The sequence below is a fragment of the Hyla sarda genome, chromosome 1 (genome assembly GCF_029499605.1).
Source record: "Hyla sarda isolate aHylSar1 chromosome 1, aHylSar1.hap1, whole genome shotgun sequence".
Taxonomy (NCBI): domain Eukaryota; kingdom Metazoa; phylum Chordata; class Amphibia; order Anura; family Hylidae; genus Hyla; species Hyla sarda.
Genome location: NC_079189.1, coordinates 52931844 through 52951632, shown reverse-complemented (window position 1 = coordinate 52951632; position 19789 = coordinate 52931844). Strand labels below are relative to the sequence as shown.

At 41.2% G+C, this 19789-nt stretch overlaps 1 protein-coding gene across 1 annotated transcript in view; it reads left to right on the top strand.

The window, feature by feature from the left end:
* The window catches only part of CPZ (carboxypeptidase Z), a 90861-nt gene that overhangs the window by 41136 nt on the left and 29936 nt on the right, over window positions 1-19789 (top strand). The window contains exons 7-8 of the mRNA XM_056551582.1: window positions 10710-10868; window positions 19042-19177. Coding sequence (XP_056407557.1) covers window positions 10710-10868; window positions 19042-19177 — 295 coding nt within the window. The remainder of the gene's footprint in view (window positions 1-10709; window positions 10869-19041; window positions 19178-19789) is intronic.

The window sequence follows — 19789 nt, the reverse complement described above, 5'->3', positions numbered from 1 at the left end:
AAATTTTTCCATATTGTACCATGTACCATAATACATATACATAATGTTATGCATGTTCTTATACTATAATATTTTTGTATTTCACGCTCAAGAAGGGGCGTGTCTGCACTGAGCCCACCCTCAAACACCATGCATTCACTTTCTCGCTGAGTCTCCTGTGCTGTGCTGGATCTTTTTATCCAAGTCTGTCGGAAGTATCTATCTATTAGTTTGCCATTTAGTGTGTTGAAGGACTATTCTCATCTAATCTAATGTAGTTAGACTAATGTAGTTAGCATATCAAGTTAAATATTTTTGGAATACATTTATTTAGCAAATGTGCCTCTTTCTCCACTGATACTCCTGCTCCTTTTCTCTCCTTGTTGAAAAGCTCATTGAATGGGTTACAGGCCACAGCTTCATTGTAGAAGAGTTCTGACATACACTGCTCAAGAAGGGGCATGTCTGCACTGAGCCCACCCTCCAACACCATGCATTCACTTCCTCCCTGAGTCTGCTGTGCTGTGCTGGATGTTTTTATCCAATCACTGCAGGCTGCTCTGTAACCCTTCCTCTCTGTTTTCATGCTGTAGTCTAATAGACAGTTCAGGAGTGAGCACAGAGAAGTTCTAGTCCTGCCCTCACTTACTGTACTTTGTCCCAGCCTGTGCTTCAGCTGGGACAAAGATAATACTGCAGCTAGATATGATTTTGTTCTGGATTGTATGGGGATCCCTAGTGGTCATAGTTTCTATGAAAAGGAGATTTTTTTTATGAAGTATATTAGAGAGGTTAATGTTTTGCAAAGATGTACAACTTGTAAAATGTTCCTGATTCTGACAGTGCCCATTTAAATGTAGGTATAGATAATAAAGGATGAAAACAGGATCACATAAAATTCCCATCAGCAGCCCTAGCATAAATCTGTAGCCATCCAGAGGGTCTTTTTTTTTTTATAAGCCATGATTTCTATAAAAAGGAGATTACATTTTTTATGAAGTATATCAGAAAGGTTAATGTTTTGCCAAGATGTACAACATACAAAAAGTTTTGGATTCTGACAGTGCCCATTTAAAAGGGTACTCCGGAGGAAAATGAACACAAAAAGTTATATTTAAATGGGCACTGTCATTAAAACTCATTTTTGCTATTCCACTCTTTATGGTAAATAAAAAATCTTTCTAATGTCATTTGTTTAAAAAAATGAAGTTTTCTATGGTTTATTTGTGTTTAAAAAAGCTGCCACTAGGGGTCTCCATACTTGTCCAGAGCACATTTCTTCCCACCTCTTGTACAGACTTTGGACTCCTGCTAGCCTGGCAGAAGTCCAAAATCAGGAAATGCAGTCTGGAGTGCTGAGGGATGTATGTGCAGCCTTATCCAATCATAGCCATCTCACACTGAACTGCTCTGGGCTGTGTGTGGCAGAGTGAGGGAGGAAGTTCTCCCCTGTATGTCTTCAGATGATGTCATGCCTGCTGGGGAACGCCCTTTCCGAGTCTGTGAATCTGACTGAGACTGAGAAGAAAATACAGAGCAATATCAAGGTAGAAAACTAAAAAAATAATAAAAATAAAGGCAGGGGGTGGTTTATCATGATGGGGCAGTGAACTGGGAGGATTATAAAATGTAAAAAGATCATGAGAGGTACTTTTTAAATAAACTGTTGCCCGAAAATTATACATATTTATAAATTACCTTTAACCCCTTAACTGTACGTCCTGGGGCAGAGGTACTTCACCCACCAGGACATACATTTACGTCCTTTACATGACCGCGAGCATCGTAGCGGTGCTAGAGTCATGCACTGCAGGTCCCAGCTGCTGAAAGCCGGTAATGGTGAACATCAGCCATCACGCTGATCAATACAAATCACGGCATCTGCGGCAATGGTCATGTTTAAATAGATAATCGGAACGCGGGGATCCGATCATCTAGAATGGCGGCCGGAGGTCCCCTCCCTTGCCTCTGGCTATGTCCTGGGGTCTTCTGCTCTGGTCTGAGATCCAACAAACCAGAGCAGAGGATTGCAGATAATATTAATCAGTGCTATGCCCTTTGCATAGCACTGAACAGTATTAGCAATTGAGTGATTGCTATAGATAGTCCCCTATCGGGACATAAAATGTGTAAACAAAAAGTTAAAAAATAAAGTAAAGGAAAACAAAATTGAAAAATCTCCTCTTTTAATAAAAATGTAAATTGTCCCTTTTTCCCATTTTACCCCCAAAAAGCATAAAAAAATAAATAAAAAACATAATAAACACATTTGGTATCGCCGTGTGCGTAAATGTCCATACTAGCAAAATATAATGTTAATGATCCTGTACGGTGAACTGCGTAAACATAAAATAAAATAAAAAGTCCCAAATTGCTGCTTTTTTTTTTTACATATTTTAGTGCCAATTTTTTTAATTAAAAGTGATTTAAAAGTATCATTTATGCAAATATGGTATCGATAAAAAGTACAGATCATGGTGCAAAAAATGAGCCCTCATACCGCCCCATATATACGGAAAATTGAAAAAGTTATATAGGTGGTCAAAATAGGGCGATTTTAAACATACCAATTTTGTACAAAACTTTTGAGATTTTTTTTTTAAGCTGTACTAGAATAGAAAAGTATGTAATCATGGGTATCATTTTAATTGTATTGACCCACAGAATAACCCTCCAAAATTTGCAAAATTGAGATTTTAATTAAAATTTTCTCCCTAAAAATATATATTTTTTGGGTGCGCCGTACATTTTATGGTAAAATGAGAGGTTTCATTACAAAGTACAATTGGTCATGCAAAAAACAAGCCCTTATATGGGTCTGTAGATGGAAATATAAAAGGGTTATGGATTTTAAAAGGTGAGGAGGAAAAAATGAAAATGCAAAAATAAAATTGGCCTGGTCCTTAAAGGGGTACTCCACTGGAAAACATTTTTTTTTTTTTTTTATCAAGTGGTGCCAGAAAGTTAAACAGATTTGTAAGTTACTTATATAAAAAAAAAAAAAAAAATCATAATCCTTCCAGTACTTATCAGCTGTTGTTATGATCCACAGGAAGTTCTTTTCTTTTTGAATTTCCTTTTTTGCCTGACCACAGTGCTCTCTGCTGCCACCTCTGTCCATTTTAGGAAGTGTCCAGTGCAGGATAGGTTTTCTATGTGGATTTTCTCCTACTCAGGAACGAAAGGAAGGAAAAGATAATTCAAAAAGAAAAGAACTTCCTGTGGTTCATAACAGCAGCTGATAAGTACTGGAATGATTAAGATTTTTTAATAGAAGTAATTAACAAATCTGTTTAACTTTCTGGCACCAGTTGATTAAAAAAAAAATGTTTTCCAGTGGAGTACCCTTTTAAGGTCAAAATGGTCTTGGTCCTTAACCCCTTAAGGACCTGGGCTTTTTCCGTTTTTTTATTTTTCCTCCTTAACTTTAAAGGGGTACTCCGGTGCTTAGACATCTTATCCCCTATCCAAAGGATAGGGGATAAGATGCCTGATCGCAAGAGTCCCGCCGCTGGGGACCCCCGGGATCATGCACGCGGCACCCCGTTTTTATTCAGTCCCCGTAGCGTGTTCTCTCCGGGACTGATTACTGGCGACTACAGGGCGGGCGGCGTGTGACGTCACGCCCACGCCCCCGTGTGATGTCATGCTCCGCCCCTCAATGCAAGCCTAGGGGAGGGGGTGTGACAGCTATCACGCCGCCTCCCGTAGGCTTGCATTGAGCGGTGGAGCGTGACATCACACGGGGGGGGGGGGCGTGACGCCGCCCGCCCTGTAGTCGCCGGTAATCAGTCCCGGAGCGAACACGCTCCGGGGACTGATTACAAACGGGGTGCCGCGTGCATGATCCAGGGGGTCCCCAGCGGCGGGACTCCTGCGATCAGGCATCTTATCCCCTATCCTTTGGATAGGGGATAAGATGTCTAAGCACCGGAGTACCCCTTTAAAAAATCATAACTCTTAAAAATGTTCACCTAAAATTCTATATGATGGCTTATTTTTTGCGTCACTAATTCTACTTTGTAATGACATTAGTCATTTTACCCAAAAAGCTACGGTTAAACGGGAAAAAAAATCAATGTGCGACAAAATTGATGAAAAAACACTATTTTGTAAGTTTTGGGGGCTTCCGTTTTTACGCAGTACATTTTTTGGCAAAAATTACATCTTATCTTTATTCTGTAGGTCCATATGGTTAAAATGATCCCCTACTTATATAGGTTTGATTTTGTATCACTTCAGAAAAAAAATCATGAATACGTGCAGGAAAATTTATACGTTTAAAATGGTCATCTTCTGACCCCTAAAACTTTTTTATTTTTCTGTGATCAGGGCACTATGAAGGCTCATTTTTTGCGCCATGATCTGAAGTTTTTAGCGGTACCATTTTTGTTCTGATCAGACTTTTTGATCACTTTTTATTCACTTTTTTTGTGGTATAAAAAGTGATCAAAAATGCGCTATTTTGGACTTTGGAATTTTTTTGCACATACGCCATTGAACATGCGGTTTAAAAAGTGCTATATTTTTATAATTCGGACATTTCCGCACGCGGCGATACCACATATGTTTATTTTTATTTTTATTTACACTGTTTTTTTTTATTCTTGGAAATGCCGGGTGAACTTTTATTAGGGGAAGGGATAATTGAAAGGGTTAATGATTTTTTTACACTTTTCTTATGCAATATTATAGCTCCTATAGGGGGCTATAACATTGCATTAACTGATCTTTTACACTGATTGATCCACCTCCATACGAATGGATCGATCAGTGTTTTTGGCGATTGAATGCTCAAGCCTGGATCTCAGGCTTGAAGCATTCATTCGGCGATTGGACAGCACAGGAGAAGGTAAGAAGACCTCCTCCTGTGCTACAGCTGTTCGGGATGCCGCGATTATAACATATCATTACTTTTAGATAACAAAGATAACAAATAAGCAACTCACCAATGGGTGAAAGGAACCAGAAATAATAAAACAGATAATGGCACAAATGGTGAATGAAGATGCCAGGAATCAAAGAAGAACCGACCTCAACTTGCTATCCCTGGATATTTCCCTGAACACTAAACCTAACACCAGAAACTGCTAAACCAAATATTCCCATCATAATCCTCCCTGACGCATAACTAATTCTAACATGACAAGCAGACACAGGGACCCAGAGACAAAGACAAGACTGAACAGAATATCCTAGCTTTTGCAGTATGATGCAGATTATAGTGAAGTATTTCTCAACCAGGATTCCTCCAGCTGTTGCAAAAATACAAATCCCAGCATGACCAGACAGCCAAAGGCTGTCCGGGCATGCTGGGAGTTGTAGTTTTGCAACAGCTGGGAGATCCTAATTGGGAAACACTGCACTATAAGCTGAATCATACTGCAAAACAGGATATTTAAATAGAGACTAACCAATAGTGTTGCTCACGAATATTCGCAATGCAAATTTTATTCGAGATTATCGCATATTCGCAAATTCGCGAATATTCGCGAATATAGCACTATATATTCGTAATTACGAATATTCGTTTTTTTGTTTTTGTTTTTTTTTTGTAATTTTTTTTTTTCACAGCAAACATCACAGTGATCATCCCTCTCTGCTTCCAGCTTGTGTGGTGTAAAGAAGGCTCTAATACTACTGTGTGAGACTGGTGTGCGAATTTTCGCATTTGCGAATTTTCGCTTAGGCTACTTTTGATTTATTCTAATTTTCGCATACGCGAATATTATGAATATGCGAATTTAGCGAATGTATGACGATTATTCGTCCATATATTCGTGAAATATCGCGAATTCGAATATGGCCTATGCCGCTCAACACTACTAACCAATAAGTACCTCCTACTGATCCAGAACAACAAATCTTTGGCAGACAAAGTTATTCTTTCAGCAGCATGCCAGATGCGCTGCTGTAGAATGCTTTTCATTCATAGCGCTGCCGGAGACTTATGATAGCACTGCGGGGGGAACATATATATGCGCTGCGGAGGAGGGGGTGACAATATAAAAATGCGCTGCAGGCGGAACATATATAAATGTGCTGCGGGGGGGCAAGATATACAGAAGCGCTGCGGGGGCCAGATATACTACCCCCCAGCGATTCTATATACCTTTCCCCACCGCAGCGCTTCAATTTGAAAACCCTGCTAGCTCCTCAGCACCGGCCATTCAGGGCTCCCGGCAGGGAATTTAAAAATTAAAGTAAATACATCGTACATCACAAGGGAATGGAGCATGCCACCAGCTCCCCTCTTTAATAACTTCTAATCGCATCAGGTCTCAGAAGTGACACCCAGTGCGATCAATCCCTCAGTCCCTGTACTACAACCCCCACTAATGTAGCCTCCCCAGCCACCGGCAGACTCCCACAGCCAAGGAATTACTACTACCATCATGGAAACAAGTCTGTTCAATGATAGGGGTAGTAGTAGTCGAGGCTGTGGGAGTCTGTAGGCTGAGGTGATAAAATGGCCGTACATGAACGATGTTGTAACAGGTCTTAATGAATAAATATGCCCGTTATTTTGGCGTACATTATTCAGCCGTTAGCACCTGTTATTTCATCCATTATTATACATCTGTTTTTACACAGAAAATGGATGTTTAATGATGGATGAATACTCATAGTGTGAAAGGAGCCATACTTGCATTTGATGGTGGCTACAGGACTTGACTTTGAGGCCTCCAACACTCTGGGCACACACTAGGCACAACTGACCTCAGCAAAGACTTATCTCCAAAGAAGAAAAGAGCAAAAGAGAGCGAGCTAGCTCCACCCAGGGCTTATATGGGGGAGACTAGTAGGGAGCCCATAGGTCACTCTTGAGGTCAACTGGTCACTGATACCTCCTGGGTAACAATCACATGACATATCACATGGTACAACTCTTAAAACCACAAGACATTTTATAACACATTACAATGCAGAACATATGTATGTCCCTCCCCATACTAAATCCTTTTGCGCAAGAAAATAAAAGCGAAAATTTGGTAGTCCTCATCCTCCATCCCCTTCAGGCAAGGTCAAATACTTAGATATTTCATTCTTACCCTACCTCTCCACCATATAAGTCGATTCATTACAGCCTCCAACCCCCGGAACCATTTCTTTAGGACCCAAACGGGGAAGCCCCAAAAAGAAACAAACATTGAGGGAGGACCATCATTTTTATAAGAGCTAGGAATAGAGGCATTATCGCGGGGTTCCCGCCGTTGGGGACCCCCAGGATCTCAGTTGCAGCACCCTGCTGCCATTCCTGCACAGAGCAAACTAGCTATGTGCGTAATGACCGGCAATACAGGGGCAGGAGCATCGTGACGTCACGGCTCCGCCCCCTCATGATGTCATGGCCCGCCCCCTCAATACAAGTCTATGGGAGGGGGCATGGCGGCCTTTAGATGGGGATAAGATGTCCTGGGGTTCCACTTGTTTTTTTTTCCGGCAGTTTTTGGATATCTGCCACTGCAGTTTTTGAGCCAAAGCCAGAAATGTATTCAAAAGGAATAGGACATATAAAGGAAGGACTTACACTTCTCCTTCCTTATGGATCCACTTCTGACTTTGGCTCAAAAACTGCCAGAAAAAAAAACCAAGTGGAAACTTAGCCTTAAGGATGTCCGGCGTATACTGGACTAAAACAAGCCCTTATACATTTTCACAGATTTCTTCCTAAATCTTTCCATAAAGTCTATGGTCCATCTTCAAATGAAGTCAAGAGAAACTGAAGAAGATAACTAAAGGTGTAAGATGAAGACTATGTAGTCAATACTGGGGGGGAAGGGTTTGGAAAGGTGAGGGGAATTTTTGTTTATCCAGCAGATCAATTCAACGTATGGAGACCGACTATGAGGATATTTACTGGTAATACCTCCAAAATCTCAGGAGGGAAAACACTTAGATGCCAGTAAGTCAGTGATCAATAAGGAAACCTGTGATATCGAATCAATGAATATTATTTACCACCATTAGCTATGCAGATGAGCGTCAAAGGTGACTCAATTGAGATAAAATCCAGCATCAGGGAAGAAGAGAGAATGGGGGGGGGTGACAATGGAAACAATGTCTCCCTGCCTGAGTTCTACTTTAAAACAAATGCTATTGGCATTAAGTTAATGCAGATATTTTCTGCAATTCTTTCAACCAGTGCATTATGTGATTTGTCAACTAGATGGCACCATTGACTTACAAAACCGCGCAGCTTTTCCACCCACCAGATGTCGTTCTCTTCTCTCATGCAATGTGTTTTTAGTTTACTAGTCTACATGTTATATTTGGATATGATATTGTCATTGTCATTATTCAGAGCTGTTGCATTTAGCGATCTCAGCTCTATCCATATGAGTTTTCGTTCTGAAAAAATTATGGCATTTTTTTTATTAAAGGGATTTAAAAAAATTAAATTAAAAAAAAAAAGAAAGAAAAGAAAAAAAAAAAAAAAAAGGGACAGAAGAAAAATAACAATAACTTTCTGGACAAAGTTTAATTTATTCTTCCCCCCAGTGATTGTTATTCAGCTTTCTCGCTCTTCTGAGTGCCAAATCTGTCTTTATAAGATGACTGCATTATGGAGCTATAGTACTCTATAACTTAATAGATTTGTTATTCAGGAATCTAGGAAAGCTGAGTGACACCTTTTGTAAGAGAATATGGCTATTACTGGTCTATTTTATAATGCTGTTTTATAGCTGTGCCTGTGTGCTATGTGAGATATTCTTTACATTATATTAATAATCCTCAAAGTGTTCTGGTCTTGGTATGAACAGTATATGCAATGACTGTAACAGTATATGTACTAGGGACTATATGAGGCTGTGCTAAACTGGATATCAGGGCTCCCTGGGCAAAATAAAAATAAAAAATAATAATAAAAAAAAACCTTTCTAATACTTCATAAAAATTTTTATCTTATATCCTTTTATAAAAATCATGACTTATAAAAAAAAAAATAAAAAAAAAAAAAGACCACTAGGGGTCCCCATACCATCCAGAACATAATCCTGTCCGGCTGCAGCATCACATTTGTCTAAGCTGAATTCCTGGTTCACTCAGTACAGACTTGGTCCCCTTGATATATTTATTTTTTTTCTATTTTTTTCTTCTTTTTAGGTCTGGATTCTGAAAAGAAGAAAGGTTTATAGTGGCTTTCTCTTTTTATTGACCCTTTTTTGGCTAAAAAGAAAAGTGCTGAAAAACAGCTGAATCTGTCATTTTTTTAATTGACCTTAAAGGGGTACTCAGGTGGAAAACTTTTAAATCAACTGGTGCCAGAAAGTTAAACAGATCTGTAAATTACTTATACTTAAAAATCTTTATGCTTCCAGTACTTATCAGCTGCTGTATGCTCCAGAGGAGTTGTGTAGTTATTTTATGTCTGACCACAGTGCTCTCAGCTGACACCTCTGTCCATATCTGGAACTGTCCAGAACAGGAGCAAATCCCCATAGCAAACCTATCCTGCTCTGGAAAGTTCCTGACATATACAGAGGTGTCAGCAGAGAGCACTGTTGTAAAGAAAGAAAAAAAAATAAGTGGAAAAAAAAATGTTAATGAATCCCTATTGACTTGCAGCTTTTTTTTCACCAAAAAAAACTCAGTGAGGTGTTTTTGATAAAAAAAATAATAATAATAATAATAAAGGGAAGTTGATTATGCATCATTGACATGGTTGGAGTATTTTCAAAAAGAGATTCTCATCATACATATTGGTGGAATACCGCTAAAATATATGTACTAGTGACTGCTTCACTCAGTACAGACTTGGTCCCCTTGATATATTTATTATTTTCTAGCAAAAATTAGGTCTGGATCCTGTAAGAAGATAGGTTTATAGTGGATTTCTCTTTTTATTGACCCTTTTTTGGCAAAAATAAAAAATAAAAAATCTGAATCTGCACTGTTTGAACTTGACCTTAATATGTAGGGAGATCATTCTACAAGAATTTCTTTTATTTTTTATTTTTATTTTTTTCTTGCAACATGATTTGCAACAGCTGGAGGCACCCTGGTTAGAAAACACTGGTCTGTTGTTTCCAGCATTTGTGCTTCAATGGGTGGGGGGGCTGATGTGTGGAAGGGAGAAAAGTGACCTCACACATACAAAGAAGGAACTCCAACAGGAAATAGCCAGTTCACAAAAAGCTAGCCACAGTAATCTCACAACATAGCCATTTAGCCCAAAGACAAGCGCAGATCCTTCCTAAGCATGTCTATTACTGTCTGCGAGGTAATTACTAAAATCACCTTATGGGGGAGAACCCCTTTATAGTGTGCACCTGTCCTGTGATCCCAGAAAAATTATAGATTTTAATCCTCTAGATTTAAGCAATTAAATGTAATACTCAGTGTCTTCAAGTAGAATTATTAAAACTGTGAGGAACTCAATGTCACCGTTAGGACTAGGTTTCCACTTGGCTTTTCCTGGCGTTTTTTTTTTTTTTTTTTCTTTTTTTTTTGTGACCTGATAAAAACACCTAAAGAAAACTGGCTTGTCATTTTGTACAAATTTTTTTGTCTTTTTTTCTTTTCTCTGAAACGTCACCTGGATCTAGGTCTACCTTAGTTTTGATTTTTGTTTTATTTTGTTTTATCTTGTAGTTGTTGTTTTATTTTTTTTGCATTTTTGCATTTTATGATGCCCCTGCGTTGGGTTTATTTTTGTTTTCTCTTTCGTGAAAAACAATAAAAACCTTGAATAAGAAAAAAAAAATTATATTCTCCTTCCCATGTAGGTGGCTCCAGAGACAAAGGCGGTCATGAAGTGGATGAGGAATATCCCATTCGTGATGTCGGGGAGTCTTCATGGAGGTGACTTAGTGGTCAGTTATCCTTATGACTTCTCTAAGCACCCCTTAGAAGAAAAAATGTATTCTCCCACTCCAGATGACAAGGTAAGAAGAATCTTCCAGTAGAGAATATAAATACTAAACTCCTATCACCTAGCGTTCAGTAGGCCAGCAGGTGTCAGATTTTTAATGAGCATTTTTAGAATGGGCATTAAAGGGGTAGTCCGGCGTTAACACATCTTATCCCCTATCCAAAGGATAGGGGATAACATTCCTGATCGCGGGGGTCCTGCTGCTGTGGACCCCATGATCTTGCACGCAGCACTCCGTTACAATTAGTCCCCGTAGCATGTTCGCTCCGGGTCTGATGACTGGTGATCACGGGGCCGGAGCATTGTGACCTCATGGCCCCGTGTGACGCCCCCGTGATCCAGCCCCGTGATCACCAGTCATCAGACCCGGAGCGAACATGCTCCGGGGGCTGATTATAACTGGGTGCTGCGTGCAAGATCACAGGGGTTCCCAGCGGTGGGACCCCCACGATCAGGCATCTTATCCCCTATCCTTTGGAAAGGGGATAAGATGTCTTAGCGCCGGAGTACCCCTTTAAGATAGTACAAAATAGGGTACAAAACAGCACACAGAGGTAATAGAAGAATATTACACTGTATTATAACTTGGCTTAATGGGCTCAAAGGCTGAAGAAAAAAAAAGCTTGGAATGCCCCTTTAATACCAGGCCTTTGATTTCCAGTACTAGAAAAATAAAATGTAAAAGAAGTAATCCCAGGATTGGGAATAACAAGCTGATTGAACTGCTGGGACCTCCACGGATCACGAGAACATAAGTCATTGTCACCCAAGTGACTGGAGCAGCAGCTGGATTCTCGGCTGTCACTTATTTCATTCTCTGTGGAACTTTTGTTTTTACATTTCTTTTCCTTATGTTTAAACAGTGGAAATAGAAAGCAATTGTAATCCGTGTTGCCGAGAGACGAATTCGCAGCCAGATAGACACTGATAGAGCTGTGGTCAAGCATGTGCGCTGATGCTCCTTTACATGTGCTCATGAACAGAGGGGGTTCCAGCAGTCAGACACCTTTTGATTAGCTAGTTATGCCAAATCCTATAGATCAGTGTTTCCCAACCAGTGTGCCTCCGGCTGTTGCAACCAGAGACACACTGGTTGGGAAACACCGCTTTTGATTGATAGATAGATCAGATCAATGTTCATTATCAGAGTGCGTCCAGCTGTTGCCTGACTGGAAGTTGTAGTTTAGCAATAGCTGGAGACATGCTGGTTGGGAAACATTGAAGATAGAAGATAGATAGATAGATAGATAGATAGATAGATAGATAGATATGAGATAGATTTGTGGCAGCCATAGAGAGTTAGGCAGACTGTGGTACGTGACTCGGGGTGGTTAGATGTATCACTTTGTGATGCTAGAGCACTGTTAACCCCTTCCCGCAGAATGTCATATATAAACGCCGGGTTGTGCAGTGCGTTCGCGCATCCCGGCGTTTATAAATGACATGCAGTTAACCCGGCGATGCGCAGCATCGCACGGGTTAACTGGCAGAAGTCCCGCTGTTTCCAGCAGGGGACAACTTCTGCTTCACCCCCAGGACCATCAATTGATGGTCCTGGTCAGCGATCACTGTGATTGGTCCCTGTGGACCAATCACAGTGATCTGGGGTGAAAGTTCAGATCCCCCGCACTGCCCGCCCCTGGAAGTCGGGCAGAACGGGGGACGAAGGCTGCAGGGGCTCGCGGGGACCTGCGGCATTCGGGGGGAACACGTGGGGACCGGCGGACTTACCTGATCCAGCGGCGGGACCGAGGAGCAGCGCGGGACCGGCCACGTGGACGAGCAGCGACGGGTAAGTATGTGGTCCTCAGAGGCAGCAGTGAAGATCTTCACTGCTGCTTCTAGGAGTCTGAAAACTACAACTCCCAGCATGCCTAGACAGCCTTTGGCTGTCTGGGCATGCTGGGAGTTGTAGTTTTGCAACATCTGGAGGGCCTCAGTTTGGAGACCATTGTATAATGATCTCCAATCTGTGCTCTTCCAGCTGTTGCAAAACTACAACTCCCAGCATGCACTGACTGTCCAGGCATCCTGGGAGTTTTAGTTAAGCAACATCTGGCCCTTCAGATGTTGCCGAACTACAACTCCCAGCATGCCCTTCAGCTGTCTGGGCATGCTGGGAGTTGTAGTTTTGCAACAGCTGGAGACACACTGGTTGGGAAACATTGTTTCTAACTCAGTGTTTCCTAACCTGTGTGCCTCCAGCTGTTGCAAAACTATAACTCCCAGCATGCACTAAAAGACCATGCATGCTGGGAGTTGTAGTTTTGCAACATCTGGAGGGCCCCAGTTTGGAGACCATTGTATAATGGTCTCCAATCTGTGCTCTTCCAGCTGTTGCAAAACTACAACTCCCAGTATGCACTGACTGTCCAGGCATGCTGGGAGTTTTAGTTCAGCAACATCTGGCCCTTCAGATGTTGCCGTACTACAACTCCCAGCATGCCCTTCAGCTGTCTGGGCATGCTGGGAGTTGTAGTTTTGCAACAACTGGAGACACACTGGTTGGGAAACATTGTCTGTTTCTAACTCAGTGTTTCCTAACCTGTGTGCCTCCAGCTGTTGCAAAACTATGACTCCCAGCATGCACTAACAGACCATGCATGCTGGGAGTTGTGGTTTTGCAACAGCTGATGCAAGCCCCCCCCCCCCCCGCCCCGCCACCCCCGTGAATGTACAGGGTACATTCACATGGGCGAGGCTTTTACAGTGGGTTTCTCACATCTTGAGATGCAGCAAATTTTGCGCTGGGAAACTCGCTGTAATCCCCCGCCCATGTGACTGTACCCTAAAAACACTACACTACACTAACACAAAATAAAATAAAAAGTTAAAAACACTACATATACACATACCCCCTCCCCCAATAAGAACGTCCGGTACACCACTGTTTCCAAAGCAGAGCCTCCAGCTGTTGAAAAACAACAACTCCCAGTATTGTCGGACAGCCGTTGCTGGGAGTTTTGCAACAGCTGGAGGCACCCTGTTTGGGAATCACTGGCGTAGAATACCCCTATGTCCACCCCTATGCAAATCCCTAATTTAGGCCTCAAATGCACATGGCGCTCTCACTTTGGAGCCCTGTCGTATTTCAGGGCAACAGTTTAGGGCGACATATGGGGTATCGCTGTACTCGGGAGAAATTGCGTTACAAGGTTTGGGGGGCTTTTTCTTCTTTAACCCTTCATGAAAAGGAAATGTTGGGGTCTACACCAGAATGTTAGTGTAAAATTTTTTTATTTTTTACACTAACATGCTGATGTTGCCCTATACTTTACATTTTCACAAAAGGTAAAAGGGAAAAAAGCCCCCCAAAATTTGTAACGCAATTTCTCCCGACTACAGAGATACCCCATATGTGAGTGCAAAGTGCTCTGGGGGCGCACAACAAGGCCCAGAAGGGAGAGCGCACCATGTACATTTGAGGTGATTTGCACAGGGGTGGCTGATTGTTACAGCGGTTTTGACAAACGCAAAAAAAACAAAACCCCACATGTGACCCCATTTCGGAAACTACACCCCTCACGGAATGTAATGAGGGGTGCAGTGAGAATTTACCCCCCACAGGTGTCTGACGGATCTTTGGAACAGTGGTCCATGAAAATGAAAACTTGTACAGCCCACTGTTCCAAAGATCTGTCAGACACCAGTGGGGGGCAAATGCTCACTGTACCCCTTGTTACGTTCCTCAAGGGGTCTAGTTTCCAAAATGGTATGCCATGTGTGTTTTTTTTGCTGTTCTGGCACCTTAGGGGCTTCCTAAATGCGACATGCTCCCCGAGCAAAATTTGCTCTCAAAAAGCCAAATATGACTCCTTCTCTTCTGAGCATTGTAGTTCGCCCATAGTGCACTTCAGGTCAACTTATGGGGTACCTCCATACTCAGAAGAGATGGGGTTACAAATTTTGGGGAGTATTTTCTGTTATTAACCCTTGCAAAAAGGTGAAATTAGGGGGGAAACACACATTTTAGTGGAAATTTTTTATTTTTTTTTTACATATGCAAAAGTCATGAAACACCTGTGGGGTAATAAGGCTCACTTTATTCCTTATTACATTCCTCAAGGGGTCTAGTTTCCAAAATGGTATGCCATGTGGGTATTTTTTGCTGTTCTGGCACCATAGGGGCTTCCTAAATGCAACATGCCCCCCGAGCAAAATTTGCTCTCAAAAAGCCAAATATGACTCCTTCTCTTCTGAGCATTGTAGTTCACCCATAGTGCACTTCAGGTCAACTTATGGGGTACCTCCATACTCAGAAGAGAAGGGGTTACAAATATTGGGGGGTATTTCCTGCTATTAACCCTTGGAAAAATGTGAAATTTGGGGGGAAACACACATTTTAGTGGAAAAAAAATTTTTTTTTACATATGCAAAAGTCGTGAAACACCTGTGGGGTATTAAGGCTCACTTTATTCCTTTTTACGTACCTCAAGGGGTCTAGTTTCCAAAATGGTATGCCATGTGAGGGTTTTTTGCTGTTCTGGCACCATAAGGGCTTCCTAAATGCAACATGCCCCCAAAAACCATTTCAGAAAAACGTACTCTCCAAAATCCCCTTATCACTCTTTCCCTTCTGAGCCCTCTACTGCGCCCGCCGAACACTTTACATAGACATATGAGGTATGTGCTTACTCAAGAGAAATTGGGCTACAAATATAAGTATACATTTTCTCCTTTTACCCCTTGTAAAAATTTAAAAATTGGGTCTACAAGAACATGCGAGTGTAAAAAATGAAGATTGTGAATTTTCTCCTTCACTTTGCTTCTATTCCTGTGAAACACCTAAAGGGTTAAAATGATGACTGAATGTAATTTTGAATACTTTGGGGGGTGCAGTTTTTATAATGGGGTCTTTTGTGGGGTATTTCTAATAAGAAGACCCTTCAAATCCACTTCAAACCTGAGCTGGTCCCTGAAAAATAGTGAGTTTGAAAATTTTGTGAAAAATTGGAAAATTGCTGCTGAACTTTGAAGCCCTCTGGTGTCTTCCAAAAGAAAAACTCGTCACTTTTATGATGCAGACATAAAGTAGACATATTGTATATGTGAATAAAAAATTTTTTTATTTGTAATATACATTTTCCTTACAAGCAGAGAGCTTCAAAGTTAGAAAAATGCAAAATTTTCAAATTTTAGGATTTTTCACAAGGAAAGGATGCAAGTTACCACTAAAATTTACCACCATGTTAAAGTAGAATATGTCACGAAAAAACAATCTCGGAATCAGAATGAAAGCTAAAAGCATTCCAGAGTTATTAATGTTTAAAGTGACAGTGGTCAGATGTGCAAAAAACGCTCTGGTCCTTAAGGCCAAAATGGGCTTGGTCCTGAAGGGGTTAACCTACACATCCGAGGATGTGACAGCTTTTGCTTGGTCTGGCGCGGGATAATAAATCCACCGATGCTAGGTTACAGATAACTGTCTTTACTGAGGCAGGAGTAGATGTTAAAGTTCTTACATTGCAAATTAGAGCAGAGGAGATGCAGAGTAACCCTTGGGAACCCTGAAGACTTGCTGAGACTTGTAGTGTTTTATACCCACTTGACTTTACTTGTTGAAGACTAGGAAGTTTAGACTTAGTTTTCAGGCCTCCCATGCTGACTAGGATTCTACTAGTGTCCAATTAAAGCTACACCGCCAGGGATCCAGCTGTCGGAGGCTTATTACTGTATCTCTCCCGAACTAGCACTGTGTGGCTCTTTGACTCACAGGCTCCTGTTCCCCCAGCTAGGAATTTCCGACTCCTCCTGGGTGGGGAACACTTTCAGAACGGTGCGGTCGCTCGCATGAAGATTTTCTTTAAACTTCCCTTGAATCACCTCACACTCCTGCTGACTCTTCTCCACACTGCAGCTCACACTGAGCTCTGCACTCAGAACACACACTGAAACTAGACTTGATTATACTGGATAACTCCTCCCCCCCCACACACTATATATGACCTAGCTAGGAGGCCTCCCATTGGGCAATCAGGGTCACATGGGTGCTCTGCATCATGCCTCCTAACATATATCCTTAACCTTTATTAAAGATACAGTGCAAAGCATTACAAATCAACAAACAAAAACTATAAAGACTATTAAGGCATCGCCTGAGCAGCAGGGCCTTGCGCGGGCACCTGAAGCAGTGTTTACCTGACAGGACACACTGCAGTACTGGGACACCGCAGATATGAGATAGATAGATAGGATATAGATAGATAGATAAATAAATAGGAGATAAATAGATAGAAAGATGTGAGATAAATAAATAGATAAAAAGATAGAAAGTTAGAGAGATTTGAGATAGCTAGATAAATAAATAGATAAACATAAAAAATAAGCCCAGTGCAGCACTCCATAAATAGATAGATATGAGATAGATATGATATATATATATATATATATATATATATATATATATATATATTAGATAGATAGATATGAGATAGATATGTGGCAGCCATAGGGAGTTAGGCAGATTGTGGTATGTGACTCGGGGTGGTTAGAGATATCACTTTGTGACGCCAGAGCACTGTTAACCTACCCATCCGAGGATGTGACAGCTTCTCTTTGGTCAGGCGCAGGATAATAAATACACTGATGCCAGGTTACAGATAACTGTCTTTACTGAGGCAGGAGTAGATGTTAAAGGGGTTGTACACTGCCCTGCATTTCGGAGCTCTGCTCGCAGCATCCGGAAGTTCATTACTCCGAACGCTATGTGCGGGCTTCCGTGTTCGCGGCCGCAGGGCGTGACGTCACGCCCGGCCCACCGTGACAGCGGTCGCGCCCCCTTCCCATACACTTTCGTTGAGGGGGCAGGGATGATGTCACGAGGGGCCGGGCGTGACGTCACGCCCGGTGCCCGCGAACACAGAAGCCCGCACACAGCGTTCGGAGTAATGAACTTCCAGACGCTGCGAGCGGAGCTCTGAAAGGCAGGGCAGCGCACAACCCCTTTCAAGTCCTTACAGTGCAAATTAGAGCAGAGGAGATGCGGAGTAACCCTTGGGAGCCCTGAAGACCTGCTGAGACTTGTAGTGTTGTACACCCACTTGACTTAACTTGTTGAAGACTTGGAAGTTTAGACTTAGTTATGAGTTATTAGTTATGAGATAAATAGATAGATAGATAGATAGATAGGAGATAGATAGGAGATAAACAAGCCCAGTGCAGCACTCCATAAATAGATATATATCAGATAGAAAGATATGAGATAGATAGATAGATAGATAGATATGAGATAGATAGATAGATATAGATATAGATAGATAGATATGAGATAGATAGATAGATAGATAGATACAACCAAAGGATAAATTGGCCAGCACTAATTGCTCGTTATTTGGCGCCAAATTTGCAAGCTAAGTACCTCATATTTTCATAGTTTCATATCTTCATTTATTGCATTACAGCTGTGTAGCTTTTCATGTTCTATCTATATACTCATATTTTATCTATATACTCATGTTTCATCTATATCTTTGTGCTAGCAGTGTGCTGCTGTATTCTCCTGTTGCTGTAGATAGATAGATAGATAGATAGATAGATAGTAGATTACATTTAATCATGGGATAATAGTGTTGCTCACGAATATTCGCAATGCAAATTTTTATCGCGAATATCGCATATTTGTGAATTCGCGAATATTCGCGAATATAGCACTATATATTCGTAATTACGAATATTCGTTTTTTTTTTTTTTTTCACAGTACACAACACAGTGCTCATCCCTCTCTGCTTCCAGCTTATGTGGTGTAAAGAAGGCTCTAATACTACTGTGTGAGACTGGGGCGCGAATTTTCGCATATGCGAAGATTTGCATATGGTAATTTTCACATATGCGAATTTTCTCTTACGCTACTTTTCGCATACGCGAATATGCGCACATGCGAAAATAAAACGATAATGTTAAGAATATGCGAATAATCGCGAATATATGGCGAATATTCGTCCATATATTCGCGAATTCGAATATGGCCTATGCCGCTCAACACTATGGGATAACTGCTTTGAACTATCTAGTAACATGACTATCCCTGTAATTCACGTCCACTTTGGATGCAAATGGAGAAAGAAATAACATATGCTATAGGCTAAGATCAGTAAAGGGGAAGATTTTAAAAATGAACCAAGTTTTCATGCAACTTTTCATGAGGAGACAGAATGATTCACAAAGTAATATATTTCCCTTTTGCCAGGTATTTAAGATGCTTGCAAAAACCTACGTTGCTTCACATCCCAAAATGTCAGATCAGTCAACAGAAAGATGTGGTGGAAATTTTGTCAACAAAGGATCCATAATAAATGGTGCAGAGTGGTACAGCTTCAGTGGAGGTAGGTACATTTTTATCACCCCACATTTGCATTGGCTCGATCAGAATACAGCAAGTTTGTAAGGCTAGGTTCAGATCATGTTTCAAGGGTCCATCAGAATTTATAGATAGTCCGGTATTCCAACGTCCGGGTTAATATCATATGCACACTGCCTTTGTCAAAAGCTTTGACCACAGTGGGTCTCACTCCTGAGACCCGCTGCAATTGCTAGTTATAAGCCAAAGAAATTGGCAGCAGCCACACCTCCCTCCCTGGCTGTCAATCAAATCCAACCTTTGTATTATATAAGTCTATTCAGTGAAAAAGTTGGATCTACCGGCTGTGGAGGGAAGCGTCATACCGCACACTTCCCCAGCTTTTAACTTGAGATTAGAATGGGTCTTAGTGCGAGAAAGTCCTTGTGTGATCAAAACTTTTAACATGTCTGGACAACATGTCAGAAGTTTTTTTTAATTAAATGACTAAAGCTTTAAAGTGTACTTGTCAGTGCAAAAAACGTTTGATCTGTCATAGAGTAATGTCAAAAGTTGATTGACCCCCACTGATCAGGAGAACAAGCAGGGAGAAGTGTGCAGTAGTGTGCTTCACTCCCCAGCGCTTATCAATTTCTGT